The sequence below is a fragment of the Cyprinus carpio genome, chromosome B25 (genome assembly GCF_018340385.1).
Source record: "Cyprinus carpio isolate SPL01 chromosome B25, ASM1834038v1, whole genome shotgun sequence".
NCBI classification, from domain to species: Eukaryota; Metazoa; Chordata; class Actinopteri; order Cypriniformes; family Cyprinidae; genus Cyprinus; species Cyprinus carpio.
This window is the reverse complement of record NC_056621.1, coordinates 20,773,898-20,793,264: the sequence shown is the minus strand read 5'-3', so window position 1 is coordinate 20,793,264 and position 19,367 is coordinate 20,773,898. Positions and strand designations below refer to the sequence as shown.

General features: G+C 38.5%; 5 protein-coding genes and 1 pseudogene across 5 annotated transcripts; all 6 read right to left on the bottom strand.

Annotated features, from left to right (window-relative positions):
• Positions 1-826: 826 nt before the first annotated feature.
• LOC109077569 lies at positions 827-1,278 on the bottom strand (annotated as a pseudogene).
• Positions 1,279-1,672: 394 nt separating this feature from the next.
• On the bottom strand, positions 1,673-2,346 carry LOC122142508 (histone H2A). The gene has a single exon (XM_042753631.1). The coding sequence runs from the start codon at positions 2,296-2,298 to the stop codon at positions 1,912-1,914; it is 387 nt and encodes a 128-aa protein (XP_042609565.1). The 5' UTR covers positions 2,299-2,346; the 3' UTR covers positions 1,673-1,911.
• Positions 2,347-3,849: 1,503 nt separating this feature from the next.
• On the bottom strand, positions 3,850-4,565 carry LOC122142504 (histone H1-like). The gene has a single exon (XM_042753627.1). The coding sequence runs from the start codon at positions 4,498-4,500 to the stop codon at positions 3,877-3,879; it is 624 nt and encodes a 207-aa protein (XP_042609561.1). The 5' UTR covers positions 4,501-4,565; the 3' UTR covers positions 3,850-3,876.
• Positions 4,566-6,519: 1,954 nt separating this feature from the next.
• Positions 6,520-6,984, bottom strand: LOC109080855 (histone H2B-like). The gene has a single exon (XM_019095864.2). It carries the CDS (start codon positions 6,937-6,939, stop codon positions 6,565-6,567), a length of 375 nt encoding a protein of 124 aa, XP_018951409.2. The 5' UTR covers positions 6,940-6,984; the 3' UTR covers positions 6,520-6,564.
• Positions 6,985-8,410: 1,426 nt separating this feature from the next.
• Positions 8,411-8,795, bottom strand: LOC109048535 (histone H4). The gene has a single exon (XM_019066187.2). It carries the CDS (start codon positions 8,747-8,749, stop codon positions 8,438-8,440), a length of 312 nt encoding a protein of 103 aa, XP_018921732.1. The 5' UTR covers positions 8,750-8,795; the 3' UTR covers positions 8,411-8,437.
• A 4,662-nt stretch (positions 8,796-13,457) lies between these two features.
• Positions 13,458-13,880, bottom strand: LOC109103761 (histone H2B). The gene has a single exon (XM_042753639.1). It carries the CDS (start codon positions 13,836-13,838, stop codon positions 13,503-13,505), a length of 336 nt encoding a protein of 111 aa, XP_042609573.1. The 5' UTR covers positions 13,839-13,880; the 3' UTR covers positions 13,458-13,502.
• Positions 13,881-19,367: the final 5,487 nt, after the last annotated feature.

Genomic DNA, 19,367 nt, shown 5'->3' with positions numbered 1-19,367 from the left:
GCTATAGCCTCTATAATTTCTTCAACAAAAAACATGGAAATCACAACCCTTACAAAATTTAACCATGGTTTTATTTTAGTAAAACTGCTTAATTTACTTTTTGAGTGATCTGAATACTTGAGACAATAAACTCAATCAGACAATGGTATTAATTAAATCATAACCATAGGTAACTGTCTAGAGCTACAGTTGTAATTGATAAATAATACAATTTAAAGTTTACATTTTATTAAAGTTCTATTTTGAACTCTGTAGGTTTTTTTTTTTTTTTTTTTTTTTTTTATTGAGGGAGGGGTCTCAACAATACAATTCTGGGCATCAATTTGTCCAGCAGCGGCCCTAGGGCAGACACTTTTGGGACTTTCATATCATCGTCATCGCTCCATCAGTTGAGCCGCAGGAACGCGCACCAAAGTAAACGGAGAGCAATCAAACATCAAGTCAGTGGTTCTGACTTCCCCCGTAAATAAACACCAATTATAATGAAATTACCTCGACATAAAAATGCAACATAGCAAGACAGATTTATGACGTAGTTGTGAATTTATAATTAACACTTATGAAATTGCACTTGGCTGAACTACACACACACACACACTAGAAATATTGTATTTTGTTTTATTTACTTAGACAAACGTGTCGTTACGAAACCGTTAGTACTTAACCGTATTTAACATCTGTTACGTTTCGTGTCCCTATAATGGTAAACTAAAGTTAATAAAAACGAATAAAACTAAGACCCAGACAAAATTCCTTAAAATATTAAGTATTACTCTCTACTCGTTATACTCAGAAATTCTCTCGTTCAGTGTGATTTTGGTGGCTCTTAAAAGAGCCTTTGTGTGCTGAGTGGGAGTCAGCAGGGAGTTTAAGCGCGCTCTCCGCGGATGCGGCGCGCCAGCTGGATGTCTTTGGGCATGATGGTGACTCTGTTGGCGTGGATGGCGCACAGGTTGGTGTCCTCGAACAGACCGACCAAATAAGCCTCGCTGGCCTCCTGCAGGGCCATGACAGCGGAGCTCTGGAAGCGCAGGTCCGTCTTGAAGTCCTGAGCGATCTCTCGCACCAGACGCTGGAAGGGCAGCTTGCGGATCAGCAGCTCGGTGGACTTCTGATAGCGACGGATCTCTCGCAGAGCCACGGTGCCGGTGGCTTGACGCCGCCGGTGGCTGGAGCGCTCTTACGGGCGGCTTTGGTAGCGAGCTGCTTCCTCGGGGCTTTACCGCCGGTGGATTTACGAGCAGTCTGCTTGGTTCTTGCCATTTTCAAGAGTTTTCCGTCTCGTGTTCCTCAACAGAATATGATTATAGATTTGTGCTGGGGTTTTTTAAACGCTACTGTCGCATTGGGCGGAGCGTCACCAGCAGCATTTGATTGGCTATTGTGTTTACGTCACAGCGTGAGGCGGCCAATGACAGTGCGTTTCCTGTTTTCGAACAGACAGCGGCAGTCTGCGTTTCCCGCTCAAATGTTCTCTATTCAGTCTCCTGTTTGTTCTCCTTTACATATACGATCATCAGAAGACTGCTCTGTTAGAATCAGGGCTAATAAAAATATACTTTTTGTACTTACACTACACTTGACAGTGGTGTGGAGAATATTACAATAAAAGTTTTGTTTTATCTTCCTCATAGCTTTAAAAAAATGTTGGATGTTGTCTTTTTTTTTTTCCTCACGTGAGGATCATTTTGTGCTTTTTCACTCAAACTGAATTGTGTACACAGTAAGACTTATAATTCTCTCTATTGGCACCACTCGTGTCCAGCGTGAACACAACGCAAATCGTGTGTGGTTTAGATATACATAAAAAGAAATAAAGCTATTGAAATTTATCATCGAATTCAAACTGCTCTTATAGAGAAAGTGGGTGGCTCTTAAAAGAGCCTTTAGGAGTTTAGTGTATTCTCGTGTTTATTTGGTTTTGGCGGGTTTCTCGGTCTTCTTGGGCAGCAGCACGGCCTGGATGTTGGGCAGCACGCCGCCCTGAGCGATGGTCACTCCGCCCAGGAGTTTGTTCAGCTCCTCGTCGTTGCGCACCGCCAGCTGCAGGTGACGGGGGATGATACGGGTCTTCTTGTTGTCCCGAGCGGCGTTTCCAGCCAGCTCCAGGATCTCAGCGGTCAGATACTCGAGCACAGCGGCCAGATAAACCGGAGCACCGGCACCGACGCGCTCGGCGTAGTTGCCTTTGCGGAGAAGTCTGTGAACACGACCGACGGGGAACTGCAGCCCTGCTCTGGAGGAGCGAGTCTTAGCCTTCGCTCTGGCCTTACCGCCGGTTTTGCCTCTTCCACTCATTATTCAGTTGTAGTATACGCTGCAAATCAACGCAGAAATGATACAGCGCCGTGGCATGACGATCAGTTTTTAAGAGAGCGTGCTCGTCGTCTATTGGTCAGAGTCTGCCACAGCTGCAAACCAATCACTGCAAGCCCCTCCAAAACTCCAAACCCCGCCCCTCTCTGCCAGCTTTTCGTTTTAATGGTGTAAAAAAAAAAATAAATAAAAAAATACACAGATACGCAGAAAACGAATATATATTTTTTTGCAAATAAAACACGTGATTAACTGCAAAAGAAGTTAAAATAATGGCAAAGTAACCAAAGTATAAAATCGCAGGTTCACATAAATATTGATAAAATAAAAACTCTTACTTTTGAAAGCCTCTGATGTTTCCTTCAAATCAAATCTAGTCTTTGTTGAACTGCATGCCTTTCATTCATGTTTTATCTGAAATTATAATTAGCATTCTGTTGTAAATAAGATGCAATCATCAATAGACTTTTACATAGAATGCATTTTAGACATTGTGCTAATACTGATAAAAGAATATACTCTTAAATACTAGAGTTGTGACGTTCGCGAACGAACCGATTCTTTTGAACGGCTCATAAACATGAACGATGGGAGCCGAGTCGCGGCTGGAGGGGAGCCGTTCTTTCTGTCGTTCTTTTTTCCTATGCGTGTTTCACACAGATGCACACAAATGAGCTCCTCCGCGAGACAGAACAGTTATAGGGGGAGGGGCGCACCCAGCGCAGGTCAACCCTTTATAGCGTGATGATATTAGTTATTAGTTGTGCACGCATCCTTCACGTGAGTACTCCAGTGAAAAAAAAAAAAAAAAAAAAGTGTACAGTAGTAATAGTATGTAGTATGTAGACATTTCCATTTTATTTATTCTAATTTTATCTACTTTAAATATTTTTTGTTTTCTATCAAAATGTTCTTGTGTGATAACAATGTTCTTGTGTGGAAGTGTTTGTAGTAAAAGCTGTTTTTGCACAGAAATTCATTGCAGCCGGCTTTGTTTTTGATGTTTATTTGTGAGTAGGTATTGTATGAATAACATAAGTCAACGTAGCTTTACACACACACACACACACACACACACACACACACTTTGTACTAAAGGTAAATTCAAAATAGTGATGTCACTGTCTAAGCAGAGGGATTTGTGCAACCCCATGGAATATAGTCCACACATGACAAATGAGGTAATAATCAATATTTCAGAATAATTCAAACTCAGATATAGGTGTGTGATATCTGAGTTTTAATTATTTGACTACAAATCTCACCTCATCATTCCTCCCAGTGATTATTTCCAGGATAAATTGAGATGCCCCCAAGCTGGCTTCTTAAAACTGACTAAATATTTAAAAAGAGCCAAAAGAGTTCTTTTGAACGGCTCTTTGAAAGGAACGGATCGCGAAGATCCGGATCCCCTCAAAGAGCCATAAATCCCATCACTATTAAATACGCAAAAGCATTCAATTAAAATCATTACAATTGTGCTCTTTAACTGTAGCAAGTGGGTGGCTCTGAAAAGAGCCGTTTTGTTTTAAAAGGATAAAAAAAAAAACAGACTGACGCTTATTTCTTTTTGGGAGCCGCCTTTTTAGGCTTGGCTGCTTTAGGCCTCACCGTCTTGGGTTTGGCTGCCTTGGCCTTCTTGGGGCTCTTGGCTGGTTTCTTGGCAGCTGCTGGCTTCTTTGCTTTCTTGGGGCTCTTGGCTGGTTTCTTGGCAGCTGCAGGCTTCTTCGTCTTTTTGGGGCTCTTTGTGGCCTTCTTTACAGCGGTGGCGGCTGGTTTCTTCGCCTTCTTGGGGGATTTCTTAACGGCGGGTTTCTTGGCTGCAGGCTTTTTTGCTTTCGCTGGAGTTTTCTTGGCGGGTTTCTTCTTGGTCTCGGTTTGCTTCTTGTTGAGTTTGAAGGAGCCGGAGGCGCCGGTACCTTTGGTCTGGACCAGGGTGCCATTGGTCACCAAACTCTTGACGGCGAGCTTGACGCGGGAGTTGTTCTTCTCCACATCGTAGCCGCCCGCAGAAAGAGCCTTCTTCAGGGCGGCGAGGGACACGCCGCTTCTCTCCTTGGACGCGGACACAGTCTTGACGATGAGGTCCCTGACGCTCGGCCCCGTTTTCTTGGGCTTAGACGCCGATTTCTTTTTGGGAGCTTTAGCCGGCGGAGCGGCGGCAGCTGGAGCGGCTTCAGCCATGTCTCTGAGCGGTTATATGTTCACTCGTCGAAAGGCGGAATACAATGAATTGCTGCAGAGCGGCGCTGCGGAACTTAACTGCCACATGAGAACCGTGTAGACTCAACACCCAGCCTCACAGAACTAGCCTCAGTGAATACCTGACGATCTGTTTCAACACAAAGTAACACATGTATCAGAACATCTTTGCAGATTAGAAACTAGATGCTAATGTTTTCTTGAGTTTAAATATATACGATTTATCCGTCTGTAACTTTTTTTTTTTATATGAATATAGATTGATTCATGCGCTGGTTATATATATATATATATATATATATATATATTCAGCATCATTACAGTCTTAAGTGTCATAATTCTTAAATCATTTTTTTTTAAATATGCTGATAAACATGAAATAACCACTTCCTATTATTTTCTATGTACAATAATTTGATGAATAGAAAACAAAATATCAGCATATGGGAAACAAATGCAGTTTTTTTTGAGTAATACATTCAAATAAACACGAAAAAAAGAAGTTTGTGCACCGCAAATTTGTTTTGTTTTCAGCTGCTGTGAAAGGTTACATTTTTAGCGTGCTTTATCAATTTATTGTAATCTCAAATCGCTTACATTGTCTTATGAATTTCTGCATCAACTCAGTTAACCAAAAATAACCTGCAGGGAATGTTCTAGGAACGTTCTCTTTACGTTATAAAAAAGCCCAAAAATAACCTGCAGGGAATGTTCTGGGAAAGTACTGTGTTAACTGAGATGTTACTAGGACCGTGATATGACTGCTCTATATATTAACCACTGATGCCAACTCTCGAGAGACAAATAAGCAACCGCAGCTTCAAAAACAAGCCCAATAATATTTGATTATTTATTATCATCAATATTATTTATCATCAATTATTTATTACCAATCAATGAGCCTGGAAACACTCTTTTATTTGAAAAGCAAAAAAACAGAAGTTATTTTACAAAATCAGCAAACTGACCACAATCCACTCATCTCCAATCAGCAGAACAGGGACTGGAGAGATGGAAAAGGGGGAGCTGTAATATAGACACATAGTTATAACCTAATAAAATATATTCAAACCGAATATATTTATATACTGTTAGTATGAGTATAGGCCTACTATTTTACTGTTATAGCCCGTGATAATACGTTACAAAAACATCGTAAAAAACGAACAATTTACCTTATAAAAGAAAAACATCCCACTCCTACATTATACCAACAACAACAATCACATTAAATACATACTTACTTCATTCATAACGAAATTTATCTCCATCCAATGAAAAGAAAGATTAACTAATTATAATAATACAAACAAACGAAACTGTATGCTGTGGGGAAGTCGTGGCCTAATGGTTAGAGAGTCTGACTCCCAATCGAAGGGTTGTGAGTTCGAGTCTCGGGCCGGCAGGAATTGTGGGTGGGGGGAGTGCATGTACAGTTCTCTCTCCACCTTCAATACCATGACTTAGGTGCACCTTGAGCAAGGCATCGAACCCACAACTGCTCCCCGGGCGCCGCAGCATAAAAAATGGCTGCCCACTGCTCCGGGTGTGTGTTCACAGTGTGTGTGTGTGTTCACTGCTCTGTGTGTGTGCACTTCGGATGGGTTAAATGCAGAGCACGAATTCTGAGTATGGGTCACCATACTTGGCTGAATGTCACGTCACTTTCACTGTCACTTTTTTTTGACATTACTGCACTGATGACTGAGGGCAGACAGCGTGCATTGCAGTTTAAATGCATTGAATACGAAGAGAAACTAGCTGCGTGTCAGATTCCGAACAAGCAACCATATTTTTCAAAATAAGACAAGAAACCGTAACCCGACTTTTTTGTTTTGCTTTAACTTAATTTAAAAGAAGCTCAGAGTTACGTATTATAAGCTTGTAACGCTAGCCAACTTGACAGTTCTAATAACGGTTTTGATTCGCCAAATATGTAAAATCAATTCCAGTAAAACCAAACCACAGAACACTGAAAGCTCTTTAAGAGATCAGATGGGTGGCTCTTAAAAGAGCCTTTGGGTCTCGGAGAGTCGGAGCGAAGCTCTACTTGGAGCTGGTGTACTTGGTGACGGCCTTGGTGCCCTCAGACACGGCGTGTTTGGCCAGCTCTCCGGGCAGCAGCAGACGCACGGCGGTCTGGATCTCTCTCGATGTGATGGTGGAGCGCTTGTTGTAGTGAGCGAGACGAGACGACTCACCGGCGATGCGCTCGAAGATGTCGTTGACGAAAGAGTTCATGATCCCCATCGCCTTAGAAGAGATTCCGGTGTCAGGATGAACCTGCTTCAGCACTTTGTACACGTAGATAGCGTAGCTCTCCTTCCTGGACTTTCTGCGCTTCTTTCCTCCTTTAGCGGCGGTCTTCGTGACGGCCTTCTTGGAGCCCTTCTTAGGCGCGGACTTCGCTGGTTCAGGCATGTTTTCTCTCGATCTGTTGAACAAATCAGTATATATTCAGGAGCATGTACTGGGTATTTATTGAATGCTGATGCTAATTTAAGAGGGCTGGCTGCTGTTCCCTGATTGTGTCTTTTCGCACGATGAATGAAAGAAACATATTTCATTGGTTAGAAATCGGCGGCTAGACAGACACATCAGCCAATCACAGGCTTCTAAATTTGAACGCTTCCCGTCGCCTCCCACACACGCTTCTTTGTCTGACTTTCCCGCTCAAGATGTCTTTGTGATAAACACACAAAGATTAAGAAAGAAGAAAAGTAAACTATTTTCATTGTTTTGCACATTAAATTAACACGGCTTTCATTTAATATTAACCCATTAAATCCCATTTTTTTAACGGGCATGAAAATATCCAAATGTTGTGTTATAGTAACCCTTTGAAATAAAACAATATATATATATATATATATATATATATATATATATAAATTTCTTTGGAAAAGTGTGAAAAATTGTTTTATGGTCGGTCACATTTGTGTGTACTGAATTTACATTTCTGCAGTCATTAAAATTGTTATATATCTTAGCCCAGCAATTGTAGACTGTTCGATCACATTATAGGGTTAATATTATTTATAATAATAAAAAAAAAAACATTATATAAGATTGACAGGAACATTGAGATAAAAGACAAAAAAACAACCATCAGCGTATTTCAAAATTGTTCGTTTTTTTGTAACATCATCAAATTTTTATATTAGTGCTACTAGTATTATGACATTAATATTGTAACTTATTTGTAACATTTGAACTTTTAATTTAGTGCAATATTTTGTCATTGCAGCATTTTAGTGCAATTTTCACTAAGAACTGCAATTGGATGTGTATTGTATTTCTACTGTAAGTTCACTGTTATCCCACCATTCACTACTGTGACCATCAAAATATTTTCTCATTCTATGACGAAACTCAACAAAACTGAATATATGTGAATTCATATATAGACACCTCAAAGATAATGTGAACCAAAAATCTTTGTCATATCTTTTTGTTAACATATTTTAGTAGCCTTTTGTTTTGGAGCTTTGATGCAGTCATCATCTTCTCAAGGTGCAAACAGGAATTAAACTGCTCTGGTCATGTGACAATTTGGGCTAGACATGTGAAACTGCCCATATTTAATTGAGACTTTATTTTTCCCATATTTGTAGAAAGTGCACTAAAACTTTAGTTAGTAAGGTTTTCAGAGCTTCATAAATGAAAACCTTTTTCATGATCCCTGACTGGTGGGATTAAATCAGTTAATACAAAAACAATTTAAAGTCGATATAAGGCAAAAACATCTCTATGTCAGTGCGCTAAAACGTTCACTTAACGTATAGATATTTAACAATAGGTTCAGATTATGTAGGTGTGTAAAATTAAGTTAACCAAATATTATGAAATGCACTCTTTTTGAAAACGTGGGTGGCTCTTAAAAGAGCCTTTGGGGGTTTTCTTGATAACAGTAATGTGTTTATCCTCCGAAGCCGTACAGAGTGCGTCCCTGTCGTTTGAGCGCGTACACGACGTCCATGGCGGTGACGGTCTTTCTCTTGGCGTGCTCGGTGTAGGTCACAGCATCGCGGATCACGTTCTCCAGGAACACCTTCAGCACACCGCGGGTCTCCTCGTAGATCAGACCGGAGATACGCTTGACTCCACCGCGGCGAGCGAGACGACGGATGGCGGGTTTGGTGATGCCCTGGATGTTATCCCGCAGAACCTTACGATGACGCTTAGCGCCTCCTTTCCCGAGTCCTTTACCGCCTTTACCTCTTCCAGACATTGTTACAAACCTTCAATATTCTTCGTTGTACAACAGAAGATATGAAAGCAGAAGACGTGAGAGAAGAGCTTTACAGTAGTCTACAGGACCTAGTTGAAGCACACGAAGGTGGAGCTATTTGCTCTCTCTCTCTCTCTCTCTCTCTTTCTCTCTCTCACTCTCTCTCAGTTCAATTCAAATTTGCTTTATATGACTGTAAATGATACAATCTTGCCAAAGCTTAGTATACATGTAGAAAAAGATACAATAATAATAACTATATATTATAATAACATACCAATAATAATAATTAAATGAACATCATATTGGCATGGTAAAAAAAGTATCTTTACATTGCCAAAGCATATAAATATTTAAATAAACATATAAGGATAGAAGTATAGAAGAATAGAAGTATATAGAAGTATATAGCATAGAGTCTATATATATGTATTCAGTAAAATGGTCACATTAATGGTCACTTCAGCATGTTATGTGTCATTGATGCGTAGAGTGAGGTTGTCCATCTCTGGGTATGTTACTCGCCCAGAAACCCATGTGCCCCTCTGTATACATTTGTATTGATGTACTCTAACGTTTAAACCATGATCAGCAATGCAACAATCAAGGCATCAAGACAGCAACATAACAACATCATATAATTAAAAAAGGAAATGGCCAAGCAGGCAAAATTATATGAAATGTGTTAAAGATAAATAATATGTATAAATGATTGTTACACGATTCCTATTTATTTAATTTTTTCACAAATTTGTGTATTTGAACAGGCATTACACTTTTTTTTTCAGTGTCAAGAGTCTACTGTAATTAATAAGCAGTTCACATCTCTTAAGGGCCAGGAACAAAATTATAACAGTATTTACAGAGTTATTACAGTATTTAATATGTGTAAGGCTCCAATAAAATTAAGATAATTATTCCCTCACGAATAAATCTCTCAATGAGTAAAATCGTCTCTATTATTATGGACTACTAATAACGAGTACATTATTTTTAATTAATCCCTGGTTCTGTAGGGTTCTATTTTAAGAAAGTAACACTGGCTGGGGGAAAAAAATCTTTAAAAAAGATGCATTTCTAATCTTGTTTCTTTAAACTGAATCTTGTTTTCTTGGCCCTGAGCAAGTTTGTGCTTGCTGACTTCAAAGAACCTAATGATCCTGGATCATCTCAAAGCGTCAACAGTAATACTGATAACTAATCCTAATTTAATCCACGAATAAAGAACAGGCCCCTGTTTTTTTTTACCTGTAGATGATAATATTAATTTAGTCATAGTACAACATTTCATATCACTGTTATGCAGATGATTCTCAGGTTTACCTTCCAGTAAGGCTTGACACCACTGCTTCATTTGATGTGTTATTGGAATGTGTAGATGATATCAAGAGGTGGATGACGAATAATTTTTTGCAGCTAAATGAGGATAAAACAGAGGTTTTAATTCCTCGGTTGTCCGGCAGATTCATCTCCTGCTCTGAAAGCACAGTTAGGTCCTCTCTCAAAAAATGTATGCAAACAAATCAAAAATCTTGGCTGGATCTTTGACTCTTCACTATTCTTTGATAAACAAATTAGTGCGGTTATTAGAGGAAGCTTTTTCCATTTAAGATCTATCGCAAAGTTGAAGAATATTCTTTCAAGCAAAGACTTAGAAGTTGCAATTCATGCTTTTGTAACATCACGATTAGATTATTGCAACTGTCTTTATTGTGGTCTTCCTCAATCTTCACTATCTCGATTACAAACTGTTCAAAATGCAGCTGCAAGACTTTTGACTGGGTCTAGAAAGAGGGATCTTATTTCTCCTGTTTTGGCATCCCTTCACTGGCTTCCCATTAAGTTTAGAGTTGATTTTAAGATCCTCATGTTTGTTTATAAGGCGTTGTCTGGCTGTGCACCAAGGTATATTTGCGATCTTATTGTGCCATACTGTCCTGCTAGGTCACTTAGATCTTCAAATCACTTGCTTTTAAAGGTGTCACGAAGTCGCTACAAATTAAAGGGTGATCGGGCCTTTTCTGTGGCTGGGCCCAAGCTTTGGAATGCTCTCCCTTATCATGTGAGGTCTGCTCCTTCATTGGACATTTTTAAATCTACTCTGAAAACACATTTTTATTCTTTAGCTTTTGGAAATTTGTAATTGTTGTTTTTTTTTTTTTTGTGGTGTAGTCCTGCTATGAACTATGTACAGCACTTTGGATCAATTTTTATTGTGTTAAATGTGCTTTATAAATAAAGGTTGTTGTTGTTGTTGTTGACACAAGAGTTTTTCCTCTATATGCATTCAGCAGTGGCGTAGTTGAATGGGGCATATACATACTCAGTCCAACACACACGCAAGTGTGTGCACAACAAACAGGATATTTGACAAGGAAGAGCAGAAGGGGTTTTACTTAACACTTTCTTTACCAGAGGCAGAAGAAATACAACACAAGTACCAGAGTTTAGTTAAACATTAACGTTTCTGAGTGTCCATGGAAAAGTGCACAACCAAACTAACTGGCTACTAGTTAATCCTGTTTGACTATGTAGGTCTATGTCTAAGTGCTGAACAAATTCTTGGTGAAACTGCAAACAATAAACCCATATAAAATGTATTCTTTTATTACAAGTGACAAAAAAAGTTATAATAGTGAAGGAAAAATATAAAAAGGAATAGTGCAACCATTTACTTTCCTTAATGTCACTCCAAACATGTATGACTCTGTTTGATGGAACACAACACCTAAAACTATTTGCTCAGTTCTTTTTTTTTTAATGCTGTAACAAAACTTTCTGTTGTTCCATTTGTTCCTGTTTTAATAAAACTTGTAAAGCCTGTTGTTTAATTGTATTGTCATTTTGTTTAGTCTTTCCCCAAAGACTATGACCCCAAAAAAAAAAAAAAAATAAGTGTTTATGGTAAAAATCATGAAAAATCTTTCATATTTAAATAGTTTCCTACCTGACTGCCTGTCTTTCCCCCAGTGAGCAGAGTACAGAAGTGTTTTTGCCAATTACTCATGTTTCAACACAACATATTATACCAGGTTTTCATATGTCTCGTCTTGTACCATATTATGCAGTTTTTGGTTTGCTTTTGAGAAACCTTTCAAAGAGATTGCCTTTTAGACACAGTGTGTGGTACTACAATCTTGCAACCAGTTACACTCATGTTACAATTATCAGATGACGGAAAAAGTGTTTTTTCTTTCAAGAGAATTGTAAAGTGTTGGTGGTTAAATACCAACTAATCACAACATGATTCTGCACATGTGGATAGTAAATCTTGATAGGTGATATTGATAATGTGCTTGTAAGTGTTTCCAACGCTATTCCTCAATCTAACTGGATTCAATTTGTCAGTTGTCTAGTAATTTGCTTCAAGAATCGAGACCTGAATGCAGCATTCCCGGAAAATACTTACAACTAAACACTAAAAACATTGTGCATTAGCGCCCTCTGCGGCCTGATAATGGTTATGTAGCCTAATCTTTTCACTGGCTTGTGGAACTAACTGATCACAGTTTGGGTGACTATTTTTAACACAATATAAATCTTTAAATTGTGCAAACACTTGATTTCTCTGGAGCCCTGTAGAAGTTTGTGCACCTCAAATTTGGTTTGTTTTCAGCTGCTGTGAAAGGTTAAATTTTTAGCATGCTTTATCAATTTATTGTAATCTCAAATCGCTTATATTTTATGCCTTATGAATTTCTGCATCAACCAAGTTAACCAAAAATAACCTTCAGGGAATGTTCTAGGAATGTTCTCTTTAGGTTATAAAAAAGCCCAAAAATAACCTGAAGGGAACGTTCTGGGAAAGTTCTCTTTAGGTTACTAAAAAAACAACCAATAGAGAACGTTACCAGAACGTTCTTATTTGGTTCCCCCAAAAAATAACCAAACGGGAACGTTAGGGGAAAGTTATGTGTTAACTGGGATGTTACTAGGACCGTGATATGACTGCTTTATAACCACTGATGTCAACTCTCGAGAGACAAATAAGCAACCGCAGCTTCAAAAACAAGCCCAATAATATTTGATTATTTATTATCATCAATTATTTATTACTAATTAATGAGCCTGGAAACACTCTTTTATTTGAAAAGCAAAAAAACAGAAGTTATTTTACAAAATCCGCAAACTGAGCACAATCCACTCATCTCCAATCAGCAGAAGAGGGACTGGAGAGATGGAAAAGGGGGAGCTGTAATATAGACACATAGTTATAGCCTAATAAAATATATTCAAACCAAATATATGTATATACTGTTAGTATGAGTATAGGCCGTGATACGTTACAAAAACATCGTAAAATATTTACCTTATAAAAGACTCCTCCCACTCCTACATTATGTCTACGACTATCATCACTTGGATTACAGTGTTACGTGCTTCATGTTGAACGTGATTTTTCTCCAGTGAAGGGGAAGAGTGTTTAACGAATTATTCTACACTACAGCAATGACATTACTGCACTGAAGAATACGAAGAGAAACTAGCTGCGTGTCAGATTCCGAACAAGCTTTTTTTACTTAATTTAAATGAAGCCCGGAGTTACGTATTATAAGCTTGTAACGCTAGCCAACTTGACAACGGCTTTTATTCGCCAAATATGCAAAATCAAATCCTAGTAAAAGCAAACCACAGAACACTGAAAGCTCTTTAAGGGATTAGGTGGGTGGCTCTTAAAAGAGCCTTTGGGTCTCGGAGAGTCGGAGCGGAGCTCTACTTGGAGCTGGTGTACTTGGTGACGGCCTTGGTGCCCTCAGACACGGCGTGGTTTGGCCAGCTCTCCGGGCAGCAGCAGACGCACGGCGGTCTGGATCTCTCTCGATGTGATGGTGGAGCGCTTGTTGTAGTGAGCGAGACGAGACGACTCACCGGCGATGCGCTCGAAGATGTCGTTGACGAAAGAGTTCATGATCCCCATCGCCTTAGAAGAGATTCCGGTGTCAGGATGAACCTGCTTCAGCACTTTGTACACGTAGATAGCGTAGCTCTCCTTCCTGGACTTTCTGCGCTTCTTTCCTCCTTTAGCGGCGGTCTTAGTGACGGCCTTCTTAGAGCCCTTCTTAGGCGCGGACTTCGCTGGTTCAGGCATGTTTTCTCTCGATCTGTAGAACAAATCAGTATATATTCAAGAGCATGTACTGGGTATTTATTGAATGCTCATGCTAATTTAAGAGGGCTGGCTGCTGTTCCCTGATTGTGTCTTTTCACACAATGAATGAAAGAAACATATTTCATTGGTTAGAAATCGGCGGCTAGACAGACACATCAGCCAATCACAGGCTTCTAAATTTGAACGCTTCCCGTCGCCTCCCACACGCGCTTCTTTGTCTGACTTTCCCGCTCAAGATGTCTTCGTGATAAACACACAAAGATTAAGAAAGAAGAAAAGTAAACTATTTTCATTGTTTTGCACATTAAATTAACACGGCTTTCATTCAATATTAACCCGTTGAATCCCATTTTTTTTAACGGGCATGAAAATATCCAAATGATGTGTTCTTAGTAACCCTTTGAAATATATATATATATATATGTGTGTGTGTGTGTGTGTGTGTGTGTGTGTGTGTGTGTGTGTGTTATGGTCGGTTAATATGACTGATGGGATAATGTGTGTACTGAATTAACATTTCTGCAGTCATAAAAATTGTTATATATCTTAGCCCAGCAATTGTAAACTGTCCATCACATTATAGGGTTAATATTATGCATTCAAAAAATACAAAAAAAACTTATATAACATTGACAGGGATATTGAGATAAAAGACAAAAAAACAACCATCAACGTATTTCAAAATTGTTCGTTTTTTGTAACATATCATTTTTTTATATTAGTACTAGAAGTATTACGACATTAATATTGTAACTTATTTGTAACATTTGGACTTTTAATTTTGTGCAATATTTTGTCATTGCAACATTTTAGTGTAATTTTCACTAAGAACTGCAATTGGATGTGTATTGTATTTCTACTGTAAGTTCACTGTTATCCCACCATTCACTACTGTGACCATCAAAATATTTTCTCATTCTATGACGAAACTCAACAAAACTGAATATATGTGAATTCATATTCATATATAGACACCTCAAAGATAATGTGAACCAAAAATCCATGTTTTAATAGCAAACGATGTGCAAATCCAGCGTCGACCTAGGCATTGTTTATAATATATTATAGTCGGCAGTAACCGATATGCAGAACTGATATTTATTAACTGTTATAAAGTAAATAAATGACTGAGTGAAAAAAGAACATACTTCACCTTTTCATTCACCCTTTTCATAAATCTTTTAAAATAAATCTTTCAAAATAAATCTTATCTTTATATTACAATAAAAAACATTAACAATAAAAAAAAAAAAAAACATTTTATTTATAAAAAGCATCAACAGAAACAACACTAATATTAACAATAAGCAAAAAAGTAGAGTGTCTAATGTTTTCAAAAGGAGAAAATAAATAAAGGACAGGAGTCATATCAACTTCATTTTAAACTACCGTTTTACTAGGTTTATAAGCCGTTTAATAGCTACAGAGTCAATAATAATTCACTGGATAATGTTCTCTGGAATATTTGAATATAACAAACAAAACATCGTATTTTATTGCATTTCTCAACTGGAATATTATATCAAAATTATTAATAATGTTTTGTCTTTATAGATTATGAAATGCCTGCTGACAGCGCGGTTTATCTATACAGTTACACAGAACTATACTCCAACTGCGATCGCTCACGGCGATAATAAATAATTAATTTCCATAGAGTTGTATTTATTTAGATGTTTACTAGCAAAATAATGGTTATATAGTAAATGTTAATACAATTTAGGGTGTTTTAAACAAGTGAATCTTGTTAAAAGTTACATGCGGTGGCCATGCTGGAGCATTTCCTGAGCATCAACCACATCACCCCACTGAGTGAACAGCAATATGAAAGCGGCTTCACGAGACTAATGATGGAGCAAATTTACAACAGAGAGAGAATTAAATTCAGCATTTATCGGTGAATCCAATATTACAAAACCGATTTCCGATTATGGTAAAATGCTTTAATAGGGAAAATATTGGTAAATCCATATATAGGTTGATCTCTACTCAAGCCTTACTAAAGGAGACACATTGTATTTCTAAAGGTATTCAGTCGGCAGTCCTTGAGTCTGATCAAGCAGCACAACTATATGATGAGATCACACTCTTGAATTAAAAGAACAGGTCCCTGTGCAGCTATTCATACTGTGTGCGATTATTCACAGAATGATAAAGCAACATTTTTTTATTTTATATTTTTGACAATATCAAATGTATATCTGCAATCTAAACTGCAAAATAAAAGTTTTTGCTATGGCATTAAATGCATATAAATATACAGTTTGGATTGCAGATATAAATTTAAAATTGTTTCATTATATAAAACAATGTTATTTTGTTTATATAATATATAAGTATACTAAGTTTATTATTATGATTTCACAGTCCTAATAAACCTTCTATCTTTGTAGTGCAGGGTGTTGTCATGTTTGTGTGTATTGGTCATATTCTAATGAGCTGTCCTCGCAAACCGTTTTGTCCTCATAATTCAGGTTTCTGTCTTCTAGGACATATGTCCTTGTAATTCAGCAAAAAATCAGGATGTTGTGTATCTTGTTTTATAAATGATAAATAAAAAATAAATTTAGAGTTTTGATGCCCTGATTTTTTAAAGCATTTACAATTTTATTTGAAAGCTCTACTATAAAAGGAAAGCACAGTCCCTAGAAACCACATTTTTACTGTCCTTACGATGCAGGGTTACCTGTATAGGTCTGAGTGTGTGTGTATATGAGTGTGTGAGTGTGTATATATATATATATATATGTGTATATGAGTGAGTGTGTGTGTGTGTGTATATGAGTGTGTGTTTGTGTGTGTGTGTGTGTGAGAGAGAGAGAGAGAGAGAGAGAGAGAGAGAGAGAGGGTCACATCACAGAGTCAGCAGTCTTGTGTACTGCAAACACATAGGAGCTTCATCACTGTGTCTGTCACAAGACTCTGTTCCTCTTTCGGGCTTGAACTGATGATAAAACTAAGGACATTGTTAACTGTCTAAACATTTATTTTGAAAGATAAAGCTTGCGATTATGGAAAGTGGCGTTACATTTCTGACCAGTGCTTGCGTGTTCGGCCAATCAGAATGCACTGGGTCAGTTGGCCAATCAGAACAGTCTGCGCTTGTCAGAAGGAGGGACTTGTTTGAGAGAGGCGGGGCATAGAGGACCTACAATAATGTACAGTATTTGAAAAATAATGTGTTTTTTGAACATTAAAGCATGTAAACATATTCTGTTACACCAAATACACAAAATAATGATCTTTAAAAAAGCATCATATAACCCCATTAACACACACTAAATCAACACTATCTCAAATACTGCTCCAGAGCAGTATTCAAGGCTTCTCATCATGCATCATGTTCTGGAAATAAATCGTGAGACTTTTTGCCAAGATCGCGAGAGGTCACGGAAACCTTTGCAATGTAAGTTAAATATTAATAATAATAAGATATTACATATAATTTGGTAGTAAAACAAAGTGCTACACGTTTTATTGCTGCAAAGATTAGTATATTTATTTTGTACAACATTTGGAACCACTTTTTATCACTTAATTAGAAGCACCAGAAATTAAATTGTGTCATCTGTTATAGGGAATACTGAACAGACATTTAAGAAGTTAATTTTAAAATGCAAAGTAGTTCAGTTCTTGGGTTTGTAGCACTTTAAAATGTAGCGATTCTGTGGGACTTGATTTAAAATGCATCCAGAATTTGAGGGATCTTACATGGAAATTTATAAAAACAAACAATCAATCTAATTCTCCCCAACTACCGTACTATCTCTCTCTCTCTCTCTCTCTCTCTGGTTTTATTGGCAGGTTGCAACCAAATTATCCAGGTGCTTTCCGCCACCTACTGTACAGAGGAGTGTAACACCAGTGCTTTATGAACTTCAGTTTGTTATGCAAGGAAGGGTAAATATTGAATGTAAGCATTGGAAAAAGTTTAGTTTAAAAGTTTAGTCTGATCAGTTGTCAGTTTACAGGGCTGAGATGATGGCGATTATAGATGGATTCAGTATTCAAAATATGAAATCTAACAAAAAAAAGCTTATTCAGATACCTAAATGCTGATGCTAAATGCTACCTAAATGATACATGAAGGTACCTGCTCATGTAAATATAAAAGGGAATGAGAGAGCAGAGAAACTGGCAAAAATATCAACCAGGACGAGATATGTTATATTCCCTTTGGTAAAGGAAAAACTAAAGCAATGATCAAAAAAGAAATGATGAAGAAATGGCAGGAAAGGTGGGATGTGGATAACGAGGAAGAAAATATTACAGTGTACAGAAATCAGGGTGTAAATAGAAGGAACAGAACGGAGGAATCAGTTTTAACCATGATGTTTGGTTGAAAATGGAGGGTATATTGAGAACAACAGGAGAAGGGCTTAAGGATACACAGAAAGCTGTTATAGAATTCCTAAAGGATATCGGGATGTACTATAGGATTCATAAAACTAAAAGAACAAGGAAGGGAGGGCAGAGGAAAAGAAAGGATGTACTATAGGATCCATAAAACTAAAAGAAGAAGAAGAAGAAGGAAGGGAGGGCAGAGGAAAAGAAAAGAAAAAAAACAAAAAAAACCACGCTCTGAATCACGTGTGCAATCAGTCCAGTGGTAGTGACCAGGACACTTAAAAGCATGTGCAGTAAATACAGTGGCAGCTTCTGGGAAATTAAGTAAGCGTTCACAAGGATGCCAGAAGTATGGCACTGAGACATACCATCTCGTTCTTAGGAGCCAGGAATGTCGTAGTGACCAGGAAGAGTAAAGGCAATGAAAAAACAACCCAATCCAACGCAATACCTAACCGAACCTCCCCGCAGCAAGGAAGAGTATAGGAAGGGATCATAGGACTCAAGGCTATGGAATAGCATCCTGATCCACCGTTTAGCTTAAGCTTCTCTGGCCAGAGGTTTCAGCCTCAGTGCACCGCAGAGGAAATGTATAACCAAGGGGTATCAGCCCACTGACTGTCTACCGAGAGGGGCGTGGTAGGACGCAATGGCCGCCACGTAGACCTTCAAGGAGGAGTGGGTTAACCCTGTGGAGAATTGGGCCTGCGGGGACTCCAGCACTGTACCAACTGGGCAGTTTAACTTTAGGGCATACTTGTTTCCTCATACAACGAGTTCTTGATTGGAGGATGGTCTCAACAACCTCGGTTAACAGACCTGAAGCTACGAGTTGTGCCTCCTCAAAGGGCCACACTCCCAGCTCCATGCAGGGGTGAAAGATCATACCCTCCGCCTGTGAGAGGAGATCTCTCCTGATGGGAATCTTCCATGGAGAGCCATCGAGGAGGGAAATCAGGTCCGAGAACCATACTCGGCCCGGCCAGAATGGGGCCACCAGCAGAAGACCCCATCCCAGCGCACTCTTTCCAGAACTCCCGGGAGCAGAGCGATCAGGGCAAAGACATACAGACGAAGCTTCTGCCAAGTCTGTACCATGGCATCCAGCCCCATTGGAGCTGGATGAGTCAGAGAGAACCAGAGGGGTCGGCCACTGCCTCA